At 45.0% G+C, this 15,533-nt stretch overlaps 1 protein-coding gene across 1 annotated transcript in view; it reads right to left on the bottom strand.

Annotated features, from left to right (window-relative positions):
- Nucleotides 1–14,679, bottom strand: part of HTR4 (5-hydroxytryptamine receptor 4) — a gene marked incomplete at both ends in the record, with an annotated part of 54,398 nt that extends 39,719 nt beyond the window's left edge. The window contains 2 exons of the mRNA XM_083871526.1: nucleotides 535–660; nucleotides 14,624–14,679. Coding sequence (XP_083727652.1) covers nucleotides 535–660; nucleotides 14,624–14,679 — 182 coding nt within the window. The remainder of the gene's footprint in view (nucleotides 1–534; nucleotides 661–14,623) is intronic.
- Nucleotides 14,680–15,533: the final 854 nt, after the last annotated feature.

Here is a 15,533-nt window from a genome sequence, read left to right as displayed (position 1 = left end):
AGGAGCTCTCTCTGTTTAATGGGCCATCAAGGAGCCACTGCACGACTCCTCATCCCATTGGGAGATGCTCCCAATGCCCAGGGGGAGGAGCCAAGCATTCCCACCTGGAGAGAATCTGGGATTTGGGACAGGACAAGCAGCCCTGAGCCACTGGATTCCCAGAGGAGCAGAGCTCCCAGACCTTTCTGTGGGATCACTGCTTCAGGAAGAGCCCCTCACCTGGACTGCTCCCCCCACCCTGCTCAGGGTGTGTTCTGACTCTGTCAGTGATCCTTTGTGTTATTGCATTTATTTTATTTTATTTCACCTTTTTACCTTTCTTCATATTAAATTATATCTCTGACTTGGAGCCTCTCACTCATTTTGCTTCCAAACCACGTCACAAAACCACTTCTTTCGTTAACACAAAATTTTTCGCGAAAAGAATTCCAGAAACCCAAAACATCTCGGACAACAAAACCAGGGCTACACTCAGCACCTGGAATTCCAACATTTTCCTCCCAAATTCACCCTGAAGAAGGGCAGAGGGCTCACCTGAGCTGCCTGTCCCGGCACACGGCCACCATGACCAGCAGGTTGCCCAGGATGGCCATGAGGATGACGGCGGAGACGAAGGAGAGCAGCAGGATCTTCTCCGCGATGCCGAAGCCCTCACTGGAACTGCCAGGGACACTAGGGAGACAAAAAGGGAACAAGTGAGGAATGGGTTTGTGGAGGATTCTCAAAGCCTGGCTGAAAGCTCACAGGGTTTTATACATCTGTGTGCAAACTCTGAGATAAAAAATGCTGATTTGGAAAGACCATGGGATGGGACAGATATTGCTGAGAGAGAAATGGGACTGGAAACAAGTTTCTAATGATGACCCTGCAAATAAACCAGATATTTTGGAGAATTAGAACTGTGAAAGGTGTATTGTAGCAAGGCCACGTGGGGTTAAATAATAAATGATTGGTGTTAGAAGCATTGGCAGCATTGTGTGGTCAAAGCTGATAGGCTGGAAAGCATTTATAAGGAATTGTGATTAGGAAATAGGTTGGCTTGTGCAGAGCCTCTGCACAAAAATGTTTCCATTCTCTTTTCAAGCAAATAAATCTCATTATTTCCCATGCAGAAGGGTGTTGGTTTTGGTGTGTTTTTTTTGTTTTTTTTTTTTTTTTTTTTTTTTTTTTTCCCAAGGTTTTAGTATCATAAAAATCACAAATCACAAAATTACTTGGGTTGGAAGAGGATGTAAAACTCATCTCACTCCACACCTTCCACTGTCCCAGGCCGCTCCAAGTCCTGTCCAACCCGCCCTTGGACACTTCCTCTGCACAAAAACCTTCCCATTCTTTTTTCACACAAATAAATCTCGTTATTTCCTATGCAGAGTCATTTTGGTTTGGTTTGTGTTTTTTTTTCCCCAAGGTTTCAGTATGACAAAATCACAAAATGATTTAGATTGGAAGGGGCATTAAAATTCATCTCATTTCACACTTTCCACTGTCCCAGGTTGTTCCAACGTGGCCTTGGGCACTTCCAGGGATGGGGCAGCCACAGCTGCTCTGGGAATTCCATTCCCTCCCCACCCTCACAAGGAAGGATTTATATTTTTTTTTGTACCTGTAACCTCAATTTCCCCCTTTTCAGTTTGAACCCATCACTCTCTGTCTGTCACTGCAGCTCCCGACGTGATGTGACAAGGACTAATGGGTTCCAACTTTCTTCAAGGCAAGCATTTTACATCTTGGATTTTGAAATCTACATAATGTTTTGCCCTTTTTCTGTCTGCCTTTCAACTCTGTGCTACAACACACAAAACAGTCTGGATTATCTCTTTTTTTTCTTTTCTAATTTTTTTCCTTTTCTAATTTTTTTCCTTTTTTTTTTTTTTTTTTTTTTTTTTTTTTTTTTTTTCTTTCTTTTTTTTTCTTTCTTTTTTCTTTTTTTTTTTTTTTCTCTTTTTTAACTCAGTAATTTTCCCAAAGTTAGGGAAAAGAAAATAATTTTTTTTTCCAAGTGCCCAATTTCCCTCTACTCTGAGATCAATATTTTTTTTTCAGTTAATGAAGAGGAAGAAAAGAAAAAAGGAAAAATAACACAACCCCCTCTCCACACAATGTCAGCCATATTTTAAATCTGCATTTCTACAAATAATTTTGCAGTTTCATAGAAAGTTTTGGTGGGGTTGCAAAGCAGGAAGGTAACACCCAGCATGCAACAAATCCCTCGTAAATCTGATTTTATTACAAAATTCGGAATTATTTTTGCTCTAAAGCTATTTTTAATGACAAATCCTGAAGAAACTCCATCCTAAACCTTCACCTGCTCGTGTGACTTTACATTATACAGGTGAGAACAGGGGTTTTCCTGTTTCCAAATGTGGCTGGAGATAAACTGGCATTAAAAGCAACACTTGGAGATAAACTGGCATTAAAAGCAACACTTGGCACTAATTCAGGAGAGAAATTTCTCCTCATCCTGCAGAGCTGGTGTTGGACACCCAGGATTAAAGTGAGATCACTCAGGTAATTGAAAAACTGAACTGTTATTCTGTTTTACCTTGACTGACTGCGGGGTCAACTTTTTATTTACTAAACACCATCCTGAGCTTTTTACACCTCATCTCACCGAGTTCTCCTGATTTGGAGAAAAAGCTAAAAAAAATTAGAAACTGCTGAGCCACATCCCTGCAGACATTGCCTTGGGTTTTTTTTTCACTTTTAAACCCACATTTCCCACCCTGTGCATCACGGACAGGCCCCTGTTGCAGAGCAGCCCCACATTTCAGCAGGTGTTTCCACACCAGGGAAGGGTTTGAGTTTCACCCCTGATTTTTAAGGAAAAAGAACCAGAAATTTCTTTGCTTTTCTCACCACAATTTACTCAATGCTGTGACAAAGGTACCTTTTGGATCCTTGAGCTGTTTCTCAATCCCTGCGGTTATTTTCTGTATTTTCTCTTGAGCAGCAAAGCCAAAAACCTCTCCTGGATTGTTGAATACTCAAAGGAGAGCTCAGAGTCTCTTTGGGGCATTTTTGGGGTGTCTTGGCAGGTGTGAGGAACCTCCCTGCACCTCACACAGCTTTTATGATTTTGTTCTGTACAGTTTGTTGTTTTCTCTTTAATTTAAATCTTTTTGCCTTTTCCAAACACCTCTGCTCAGCCATCTGGGTGATTTTTCTTGAGCCATTTTTAGGAAGCTGCTGGGAACCCTCAGAGCTTGATACACCTGTGTGAGCCTAAAAAACTCTCTGTCTTCACCCAGAATTTTATCAACCCTGGACAGAAGTGGGGGGCTCTGAGCAGAGCCCAGCAGGGCAGGAATTCCCACTTGGCACATCTGTGAGAAGAATAATTTGCTCTGAAATCAGTTTTGGAGAAAGTTCCTCTGGTGCTGTTTGTCACTGCTCCCCTGGGGAACATGAAACGGGCAAATTCCTCACTGGGATTTCATCTGGGCTGCTCCTGCCTCTGGAATAATCCATCATCAGGCAGGGAAACGTGTTAATTATTCAGTCGCAGTAATTCCGAGTTGTTAATAATGGAAGAAGTGGATATTGCTGTAAATTAAAATCAATGGTTTGCATAACATCCTTTTATCAAATCGGAGTGCTCTGGCTTCCAAGCTCGCTCCCCTCTTTAATAAAGCAGAGATTGATGGGTTTGCTATTATGAGGAAATGAGATTCAGGCAAAATGATTGCTGGTTAGCAGGAATATAGAAATCACTTAAGGAAAAAAAGGTGAAATACTGATGGGGGAATGAATGCTTAAAACCCACATATGGACATATTTAAAAAGCTCCTCTGCACAGTCATTAATGTGAAAGTAAAAAAGAAGGGTAATTACTTTTTCAAGCTCGATTTTCACTTTCCTGTAAACAGCCCAACTTTTCTAAATGAACTCGAGAGCTTTTTGCGTATTTTATCACAGAATCACAGAATCACAGAATGTGTAGGTTGGAAGAGACCCTCAAGATCATCGAGTCCAACCCAGCCCTGACACCTCAACTGGATCATGGCATCGAGTGCCACATCCAGTCTTTGTTTAAACACCTCCAGGGATGGTGACTCCACCACCTCCCCAGGCAGACCATTCCAGTATTTAATCACTCTTTCTGTGAAAAACTTCTTCCTGATATCCAACCTGTATTTCCCTTGGTGCAGCTCGAGACTTTGTCCTGTCCTTCTGTCAGTTGCTGCCTGGAGAAAGAGACCAACCCCAGCTGTCCACAACCACCTTCAGGGGGTTGTAGAGAGTGCTCAGGTCACCTCTGAGTCTCCTTTTCTCCAGGCTGAACACCCCCAGCTCCCTCAGCTGTTCCTCATATGGTTTGTTTTCCAATTCCGTCACCAGCTTTGTTGCCTCCTCTGGACACGTTCAAACATCTCAACGTCCTTCCTGAACTGAGGGGCCAGAGCTGGACACAGCACTCAATGTCCATCCTGAACTGGACACAGCACTCAGTGTCCATCCTGAACTGGACACAGCACTCAGTGTCCATCCTGAACTGGACACAGCACTCAATGTCCATCCTGAACTGGACACAGCACTCAGTGTCCACCCCAGACCGGACACAGCACTCAGTGTCCATCCTGAACTGGACACAGCACTCAATGTCCTCCCTAAACTGAGACACCCAGAGCTGGACACAGCACCCAGCACAGAACTCCTGCAGCAGGGAGAGAGGAATAATTCTGTGTTTGGGGGCCAGAGGAGCAGGGCTGATAAAAGGATGGGACTGGAAGGGATAAATCTGCCTGCACAGGGAGCCTGGAGCATCCCAAGGGATCACAGGGAACACTCCCTAACAGGGGATGTGCACAAGCCTCGCTGGAGGGGATTAAACTCAGAGTCAGATAAAAACTCCCAGCAGTGGGAGCCCAGAAAAGAGTTTTCTTGATTTAACTGTGCCCTGAAAAGAGTTTTCTTGATTTAACCGTGCCCTCAGGTGTGGGGAATACAGGGAATTGGGTTGATTTGTTTCCAGCCAGGGCTTTTCCCTCTGCCACTCCATATTTCATCACCACAAATAAGCTGTCACTGGCCTCTCCTCTTTACTGCTTCCCTGATTATTCCCAGATATAAAATAATCATTAGGTCTTAAGCACCTAAAAATCAAGATAAGCTGTTTTATGGGTAAACCTGATAACGTGTCTCAGCACAGAAACTTGTCAAGAGGGAGGAGATGATCTGATCTCTGCCTTTCCAGCTGTTACCTCTGCTAAAATATTAATCAGGAATCAGCATTAATCCAGAAGCGTTTAATTCCATTTTAATGCCTTTAAACACTACACTGCTTCACTTCAGCCCGTGCAGATGGGCAGGACAACCCCTGACAGATCCCAGTCAATTACGTCCTTCACTTCTGTTTTACAAACGGATTGAAATTTAATTAAAGTATTGACAAGGCAGGAATAAACAGCACCAAAATAACTCGGTTATACGATTCGTTGAGTGGCTTTTTTGGGGAAAAAAAAATATAAAAATATTGTGGCAGTGAGGTGGAAGGGAAGGGATGAGATTTTCTCCTTTTGTGAAACTCCTTTATGTGAAATAAAAACTCCTCATAACGCTGATTAAAACCAATCGTGTCAAGATGAAGAAAAGACAAGGCTACTGGGATGGCTCAGAAATTGCCGTGTGTGGGTTGGAACAGTCGATCCGTGCTGGGAGAGCTTTTGGGTTTGGGAACAGGGAATTGGGGAGACACCAGGACCTGCCCCACCCCAGGCTCTGCCACTGAATCTTGGAATATCCTGAGTTGCTACAGGATCATCCAGTGCAGCTCCTGGCCCTGCACAGACCCAAAATCCCACCCTGGAGCATCCCTGGAGCTGTCCAAGCTCTCCTGGAGCTCTGGGGCTGTGCCCATTCCCTGGGGAGCCTCTGGGGGAAGAACCTTTCCCCAAATCCAACCCAAACCTGCCCTGGCCCAGCTCCAGCCCTGCCCTGGCTCCTGTCCCTGTCATTGTCACTGAGATTGGAGCTGCAGAGCCTGAAAATCTCCCCTCAGTCTCCTCCAGCTGCACAATCTCAGTGCCCTCAGCTGCTCCTCCAGACCCTTCCCCATCCCCGTGTCCCTATTGGGAAGCTCTCCCACATTTTAGAGATATATTTTTTTCCCATTGTGGTGCCCAAAGTGTGTCCAGGACTGGAGGTGAAGCTCAGGGCCAGGGATCCCTGAGCTCCCTGAGCTCCCTGCACTCCCCTGAGCTGACACCAGCAGAACTTCTGCTCAGAGCAAATTGGATCTGGGGCTGAAAACTCCTCCAGGACAATGAGATGCTTTATGATGGACTGAGACAGAGAGTAAAGCAAGAATTTGGGGAATGAGGGAGGAAATAAAGCCAGTCCTGGGGAGCTCTGGGTGCTCTCCTGGCAGGGACTGAAGTGGCCCAGACACCTCTGTGTGCTCCTCCTGCAGGGCAGGATGGAGCCCTGGCTCTGCTCTGTCCCAGGCAGCAGCTCAGGAGTTACATAATTTACACCCACACACGAGCAGATATCGCTGCGGGGCTGATGGATGTGAGTACAACCCTCAAAACCCATTAGACTGTCACCTAAAATACAAGCTAAAATTAACTCATGAAATCAGCCTGAGATTAAGATCACGGTGTTTACACGGAGCAAAGGCAGCTGCTGCAAATACTTTGTTTTGCATCCTCTGACAACTTCCACAGGAGAACCCCTTGTGCCACCCAAATCCCACCCTGGGCTCTGCAGCACCTTGGGTTGGTTTTTTCCTCCTGATAATACATTTGCAAATTTTCACATCTTAATCCAGCTGTCCCCTTCAGGTGCTGAACCCTCCCCTTTTGTTTTCACATCAACACAACGTTTTGGGGATTTGCAGCATGGGGAGAGAGTCCAGAGGAAGCACCAGGATGCTCAGGGGGAAAGGCTGGGAGAGCTGGGACTCTGTGCAGAGTCTGAGTACTTTAATGGAGTTACTAAACACCCCACAACAATGAAAAAACCTCAAATCTCTGACTTAGGCAGAGATTTAGACACCACACAGCACAGCAGAGCTGCTGTAACAATCATTTCTCCTTTGCAAATGCTGAGTTAAAGCCAAAGATCAAACACACGTTTCATCAGAAATGTCTCGATCAGTTCCTCATTAGAATTGCTCCTCCGAAGGGAATCTGTGGCCTCTTCCAAACCACACAGCATTTAATGATGAACAGAGGGTGATGAAAGGAGCAGAGCAGCAATCCTGACTTTTGGTGCATTTTCCATAAGCACAATGTGATTATTGTCCCCTGTTTTCTGGGCAGCTCTTGCCTGTCTCCTGTCACACACGAGGCTGAATGTTCAACAACAAACAGCACAGAGGGGGTGAAGCACCTCATTCCCAATATTCTCACCTCATTCCCAATATTCTCACAATACCAAATGAATTCTGGGGAATTTATTCTCAAATCAGTTCGGTAGTATCACCTCAAAAAAAATCACGTATTTCTATACTTTCATTTTTTGCTTATATATACAATTACATACACTTGTACATGTAGAAATAATGATTAGTATCATGTTATCATCTAATAAAAACCTCCTGAAGGATTAAAAATTCCATATGGCTATTCATGTCTCATGGCAGAGCATTTGTCTCTTGCATATCTGAATGCTGAAAGTTTCATTCTGCACAAGAATATTTGTAATTTTGCCATTGTATAGAAAATTTTAACCTCACAGAGACACCACCATTACACACATGCACAACTCAAGTTTTATCTCAGGAGTTTAGAAGGCAGGGACTGGATGCAGATCTAGTGGGGAAATAAAGGTTTAGGCTTTATGTTACACCAAACATACCCTGAGTGCCCAAATTTCTCACAGAATTGAGAATTTGAGAATTATTGCCTCCTGCAATAACCAGGTGCAGAATTGGGGGTGCACAGAGCCCACAGCTCTTCAGGAGCTCTTTCAGCTCCTGGGCTCAAAGCATTTAATGCCCTGTCTTATTACACCTTTTCCTGTAAAAATTACCCCAAAACAAGCCCTGCCCTGAGCCCAGAGATTTGTTATCTCTTGATCAAAACCCTCTCAGGCAGTTCTTAGTCAATCTCAAACCTTTGTTCCCATCTTTGCCCAAAGCCTGGGACTTGCAAAATGTTCAAATCAGAAATGGGACTTGCAAGATGTTCAAATCAGAAACCACAAAAGTCCTGCTCTGCTTTTTCAAACCACTTCTGCAGTCAGGAAAATGCTGTTAAATGAGAGGCCTTTAGTCAAGACCCTTGGTATTAAAATATCCAGGCTGTGCCCTTTTCCCACTGCCTGTTTACACCATGGACAGCATAACACAAATACAGCTATTGGCTGTCTAACTTCTAATATTTCCTGGAGACTTTCCCAGTTTCAAGCCTCCAGAGGAATTAAAAAGTTCCTTGCAGTCACCTCTGCTAATGGAAGACTTGGCACAGGCAGGAGAAAACATTGATTTCTGCAATATTTTTTATTTGAGACCTTCCCCCCCACCAAGAGCCACTTCTGTGTGACTTTGAGCCACACACACACACACAAAAAAAAAAAAAAAAAAAAAAAAAAAAAAAAAAAAAAAAAAAAAAAAAAAAAAAATCTCCCAGCTCATTGTGAGCTTCACTATAAAACCCAAAGCTTGGTAAACATAATTCCAGTGGTGGCAGGCAGAAAAAATTCCAGCTCCTGGTGTTCAGCAGCTCATTTTTATGGCCCTCAGTGATGGTGGAGGCTCCAGACAGGTGTCCTCCCTCTGGAACGTCCTTGCTCCAAGAGCAGAGCACTCAAATTCCTCCTTTTATTTAAACCTAAAGCTAAGTGCATGCTCTGAATAGTCTCCACCAAGCCCTTGTCACATTTCTCCCTTCAAATAAACAAAGAGAGGAGGTCAAGGTGCTTTGAGGATGGGAAGTGCAGGCTCCCAGCTGGGATGGAACCCAGATGTGCCACCCAGGAGTTGGGACCAGCACATTTCTCCAGCCTGGCAAGCTCTGGGAGGGTTTTGTTAATTGTGTTTTAATTGTGGTTAAGACAGGGCAGGAGATTCCAGCTCCTCTGCAGAGGTCCCTGATTTCCTGGAAAAGCCACTCCTGGGGAAGAGGGCAGTGCAAACATGGGGACAAAGGGAACTTTGGCAGCTTGATGCTGAAGGTCAGCTCTGGAAAGTCAAGAAAAGTGTTGTGGAAATCCTCTGCCACTGCAGTACCCTGGGAAAAATCTGGCAAAAAGATCCAGCCCATTTTTTGCCAAGCTCTGGAGCCAGGCCTGTCCTGGGATATCCCAATTTTTAGGATGGTTTTCACATCTTTCCACAGCCTTTTCCAGAGCTCCACTCTCTGCCCCTTTGTACAGAGACACTGATGCAAAAAATGTGATGCAGGACATCAAAAAAAATCATTTTTTGTGGCCCAGCTTTTAGTCCATGTGCACAGATTGCTCTAATAAAAGCAGATAAAACCTCCCAGAGGCCTGACCTCCCCTTGGGGCTGAGCACAAACACAAACAGGAGCTGCCCCTCTGCACTCCCCAGCTTTATTTACAGAATGTGTGTCTCCCTTGCTCCACTGCTGCCATCACAGAGCACACTATTCATTTGCAGGAGCTGGAGCCAGGCTTAAAAACTCCATTAATTAAGTGTTGGCGGAGGTGTTTGGAAAGATGTTCCCATAAATATAGTGCTTTAAAGTGTTTCCCTAGAAACTGAGAAAAGAGTTGAACAATATGAAAAATACCCAGGCTGATGACTCCCCCGTGGATGGATGGATGGAGCAGTGCCTGGGCTGGAGGGAGCATTTAGGAAAAAGAACTTTTTTTTTTTTCCCCCAAGGTGTTTTTTTTTGGTTTTTTTTTTTGCTACTGGAAATCTTTGGCTGGTAGCACAAAATATAAAAGTGTAAAATGTAAAAATGTAAAATATAGAAGTGAATCTATTTATCATTTCTTGCTTCCCTGTGTCTTCCTGCTCTGCCCTGCTGTTGGCAGGTGGGGGATGCTCTGTGAACTCTGTGGCTGCAGGTTCAGAGATGCCCCTCGGGATGTTTTTGAGTGATCCCAGTTTGTGGATTCCTCCCCAAAGTGTCCCTGCTGTGCCCAAGTTTATCCAGGAGAGGATAAACCTGGCAAAAACCCCACAGCCTCTTTCAGCTGCCTCCTGACAACATTTAATGGGATCACTGAGGTTGGAAAAGCCCTCCCAGAACGCTGAGTCCACACTGTCCCCATCCCCACCTTGTCCCCAGCCCAGAGCACTGAGTGTCACATCCAGGTGACACCTCCAGGGACGGGCACTCCAAACCTCCCTGGGCACTTCCAAGGCCTGAGCGCCCTTTCCATGGAGAAATTCCTGCTGCTGTCCACCCTGAGCCTCCCCTGGCCCAGCCTGAGGCCGTTCCCTCTCCTCCTGTCCCTGTTCCCTGGGAGCAGAGCCCGACCCCCCCGGCTGTCCCCTCCTGGCAGGGACTTGTGCAGAGCCACAAGGTCCCCCTGAGCCTCCTTTTCTCCAGGCTGAGCCCCTTCCCAGCTCCCTCAGCCCCTCCTGGGGCTCCAGACCCTTCCCCAGCTCCCTCAGCCCCTCCTGGGGCTCCAGACCCTTCCCCAGCCTGGGGGACCAGGTGGAGAAGGCAGAGTTTGGCAGAAAATCCTCTCAATCAGTTCATTTATCTCTGCAGAAATGCAAGAGCAAATCCCGTTCTGGGTGGATGCTGCTGATATTACAGAAGGATTAGAGTTGATCTTCCCCTGGAAAGGGAATGAGGAAGAGAGCTCCGGGCTGATTGTGGCTCGTTAAATGACATTTTATAGCCTCGCATTTCTCACCTAAACAGAATTGTGATCAAAGGACTTGAGATAAACAATGATTTAATGACTCCAAGTGCAGAGGCTGGAGAGGTTTAGAGAAGAGCTTGTGTACACAAGAATAAACTCTCCTATTACCCCCTGCTGCAGCTTTGCTTTCCCTGAATCCCCACTGCCAGGGCACTCAGAGCACACAGGCTCTTCCCCAAACTCCTTCCATTTCCTACCCTTTGGGTCATTTTGGTGCCTATTTGGTTGAAATCCCTCAGCCCAGCAGTGTCCTGAGCAAGGGGGGGATGAGGGCACAGCTCAGCTCCTCTCCCAGGACATCCCTGGAGCTCCAAGGATGGAGATTTGGGTCCCTTTCTCTCCCTCTATTATTTTTTCTCCTGTTTCTTCCAGGTTTGGATGGGCAGAGGGGATTGTGGATCTCCCCAGCCTCCTCCTGCCTGTGCCCAGCACCAGGAGCCAAATCCATCCCAGAGCCAGTTCCCCAATGTTGGTTTTCTCTCTTCTTTTCTTTGTGTTAGAGCAAGGAGGGATGAGGACACAATCCAGCTCCTCTCCCAGGACATCCCTGGAGCTCCAGGGATGGAGATTTGGGTCCCTCTTTTTCCCTCTGTGACTTTTTCTCCTGTTTCTCTCAAGTTTGGATGGGCAGAGGGGATTGTGGATCCCCCCAGCCTCCTCCTGCCTGTGCACAGCATCAGGAGCCAAACCCATCCCAGAGCCAGTTCCCCAATGTTGGTTTTCTCTCTTCTTTTCTTTGTGTTAGAGCAAGGATTAATACAAGGGAATTGCAGTTTTGTGTTCAGACTTGGTGTCTGAACTTTGTTATTTCTTATCTCTGTTACAGCCTCACAAGTTGTGAGCTCTGACTGGCAAGGTAGAAAATGGAGGTAAAAAATGGATGCCTCTAACTCTTTCCAAGGTTATTTAAGCACTAATCACCCAATAATGAGATGACACCTATATTATTTATATTTTTGGCCCAATAATGACCACCCAAGGCCTGCAATGTGAACCTTTTTCACCCAATTAGGAAAAAAAATACCAGAATAGGAAGGTAAAGAAAAAGGACTTAGACAACGCCCTAAATCCTCCATGTTGCCCCACATATATTACTCTATACTAAAACCTTAAATTCTAAGTTTTTCACCCTGTGAGATCACACAATATATTCAAACCCCACACCCACAATCCCATTGCTGCCATTCAATTTTGGGAGCTTTTTCCACACTCTCAGGTCAAATTCAGTGTTTGTTTGGGGGGTCAGTGCCCCCCAGCACACAAAATCTGAAATTTTCACCCTCCAGGGTTCCAACAATCCCCCAACAGCTCCACTCCTTGTGATTCTCAGGGAAAAGGAGCCTCCTGGGGCAGCACAGCAAATTCCAGAATTTGGGACTCACCAAACACACAATTCCCTGCCAAGGGCACGGATGGAGGTCAGGACTGGTGTCCCCTGTGCCTCTCTCTGTGCCAACGATTTGGCTTAAAAAATGGGATTTTTTCCTTCCAAACCAACACAACCAATCCAACCCAGCTGATTCCTTGTCCTCGCTGCTCATTCCTCAAAGTCAAGTTGAGATTAATGAGCCTCACACTGAGCTGCTGGAGGACTCTGCACTTTTCAAGCCACAAAACCACCTTCAGCAGCAAAAGGAGAAAAAAAAAAGTAAAGCTGATATAAAGCCAAGTTTGGAAGCAATTAACATCAATCTAAAATTTAGCTGCTTTAGGGGCTCGGCTTAAAAATAAAAGGCAATTACTGCTGTGGCAAACTGAAATAATACATTGTTTTTCCTTTAGTTGATTGAGCAAAAGGACTTTGTTTTTACCAGCAGTTACAATTAAAAGGGTTTTGTAAAGAATTTTTTTTCCAAAAGTTTTGGTTTTTTTTTTTTTTCTACCTGTTTATCCAGGCAGTAACAACCTGTCCCCCACACCTGAGGAAGCAAGAACCTTTTATTGAGTTCAATATCCCAAAATCTGCCTGGAGCACAATTGTGGGATCAATATTTCAGATGTGCAGGAAACCCCAGAGTGAAAAGCCAGGAGACAGAAGAGTCCTGCAACTTTATTTGAATAAAAGGAGAAAATCTAATACCCTGAGGGGGTCTCTCAAAATTCTTTTTATACTAAAGTCCCTGCTGCATTTATCAGAAATTTCATTTATCCTAAGCTCACTCTTCCTTTCCTCACTGGTTCTACGATAGATTTTTTTGCTGACCCTTTTATCTATCACCCTAAAATTCAGGAGTCAAACTTGTCTTGGTTTTCTAACAACTCTGCCCTTGAGCTTGGTGGGGACATCAAGAGCCATTTCAAAGCCATTAATTAACGCCCTTGGAATTATTTGTAAAGACATCAGCACACATCTTCCCCTAGTGAGCATTAAAGGAGATTTTCCAAGGGAAACATCAGCCAGCCCAGGAAAATGAGGTGCCAGAATCAGCAAAGCTCAGATTCTCAATTAAATGCCATTTCCCAACTTGGTGCAATGGGTAAACAGGAAATAAAAGGAAAGAAAAGTGTGTGGGGAGGAAAAAAGGGTGGGAAAAAAAGATGGGGAAAAGGTGAGGGGAAAAGGCAGGAAAAAAAGGAGGCTAAAGGAAAAAAGGTGGGGAAAAAGCCGGGGAAAAGAGCAGGGGGAAAATGGTGGGGGAAAAACAGGCAGGGGAAAGGTGGAAAAAATGGTGGGAAAAAAAGGTAGGAAAAAAGGGAGTGGAAAGAAAATGAGTGGGGGAAAAAGGGAAGGGAAAAGGCAGGAAAAAATAGTGGAAAAAAATCAGGCAGGAAAAAGGTGAGGGGAAAAAAGGCAGGGGAAAAAAAGGCGGGAAAAAAAGGCGGGAAAGAAAAAGGTGGGAGAAAAAAGACAGAAAAAAAAGATGGGAAAAAAGGCGGGGAAAAAAAAAAGGCAGGAAAAAAAAGGTGGGAAAAAAAAGGTGGGAAAAAAGGCAGGAAAAAAAAAAAGGTGGGGAAAAAAGGTGGGAAAAAAAAGGTGGGAAAAAAAAGGCGGGAAAAAAGGGGATGGGAAAGAAGTGAGGAAAAGGGCAAGGAGAAAGTGAAAAAAGGGCAGGGAAAAAAGGCAGGAAAAAAGAGGTGGGGGAAAAAGGTGGAGAAAAAAGGTGCCAGGGAAAAAGGGGGCAGGAAAACAAGGTAAGAAAATGGCAGGAAAAAATGGCGGGGAGAAAAGGAGGAGAAGGGGTAGAGGGAAAAGGGCAGGAAAAAAATGCAGGAGGTGATGGGAGTCTTACCCAAAGTCCAGGAAGGTTATCACAGTCTTTCAAAGGCAGGGCACAATTAGCCCAAGAGAGGCAGAGTTTGGCCTCTCTGCATTGCTGTAACCAATGTGAGGTTTTCATTTCAAACCACTTGACAGGATCTCATTAACCTACTGCCTATAATAAATGTGCCCAATAACAATCGGCGAGGCGCACGGAATTAAAAAAAAACCAATAAAATATAAATAGGAAATACTCGCGGGTCATTTAGTTTTCTGCTCTGGAATTAGAGAAAATAAGGTCTGCCACCTCCCTCGAGCTGTGATTGAATGCAAGTTCCAAGCTGAACTGTCAAAAAATTTTCCAGGAATGTCTCTCCAACGTCACGTTGCAACCTTTTCAAAATTCATAACATTTTCTACTGGAAAGAAATCCTGGACTTGTCTAGGCCACATTTGACACTTATCCAAATGCCAGGGTGATGCCACGTCCTCAGAGAAGCTCCAGGAGCCCCCAAACAAAGCTCTGCTGCATGAGCAGAGACTTTGATCTGCAGGGAAAGAGGAAATCCCACCCTGCAGATGCATCGTAGGGTCACAGCCCAGGGGCTGCAGGAGCCCAGCCCTTCCTCCTACCTCACATTCACATCAAGTTCTTCCATCACAGGCAACAGGCACAGGCAGCCGGGAGTTCAAAGTCCATAGAAGAGCCCTCATCCTGCAGTGGAGAGAGAAACACAGGGATTAATTCCATAAATGACAATTTACCCCAGTGAAGACCCTGCTGGAGGATCCAAACCAGGTGCCCTTGGGGTTTTTTTGGCCACCTGGGCACCCACCAGCTCATGTTCAGCTGTTTCAGATCAGCTTTTTTCCATCAGACATCTTTTTTCCATCTTCCCCCAGCCAGGCTGTGCCCATTCCAAACCACCTGCACACCTGCAAGGCTTGCCCAGGAACTTCCAGACTTTCAAAAAAAGTATTTTGAATAGAGCCAAGCTCAAAGAAACTTTGCAAAGCCCAGGTGGGAAAACACAAGCAAGAAGGCTTGGTAAATTAGTTTCTGTTTTTACACAAAACTAAAACATTGAGTTACCACTAAATTAAACCAGGTTTCCTGTGACACTCTATTGTGCAGCCTTATGAATACTTAATAGCAGCGCCGTAATTACAAAGGACTAAATGCTTTGCAGCTCGAGTTAAAATAAATGTACTTAACTTCCAGCACCGCTAAGTGATGTAAATATTAATGGGGGTGTTTTTAACTCTATCAAAATTCCATCCTGACTCCAAAGAAATGAATGCACCGTCTTAATAACGTGCTTGTGCATTTGCTGCCTCTAATCCAGTGGAAAAAATAGGCTCAGTTTCGGAGCTCTTGAGGCTGTTGATTACCCCTTGTGCTGTCTCTAGGGAGGCAGGGATAAAACCACTGTTAATGCCAACCCAGATGCAAATAATACAAATAATGCCAATTGTGGTTACTCGGCTTCAAAAGGAGAAGTGGAATAAAAGTGCCTCAGCTTTTCCAGACACCCATGATGGG

The sequence above is a fragment of the Zosterops lateralis genome, assembly GCF_965231275.1.
Source record: "Zosterops lateralis genome assembly, chromosome: 14".
Lineage (NCBI taxonomy): Eukaryota > Metazoa > Chordata > Aves > Passeriformes > Zosteropidae > Zosterops > Zosterops lateralis.
This window is presented reverse-complemented; position numbering and strand designations above follow the sequence as displayed.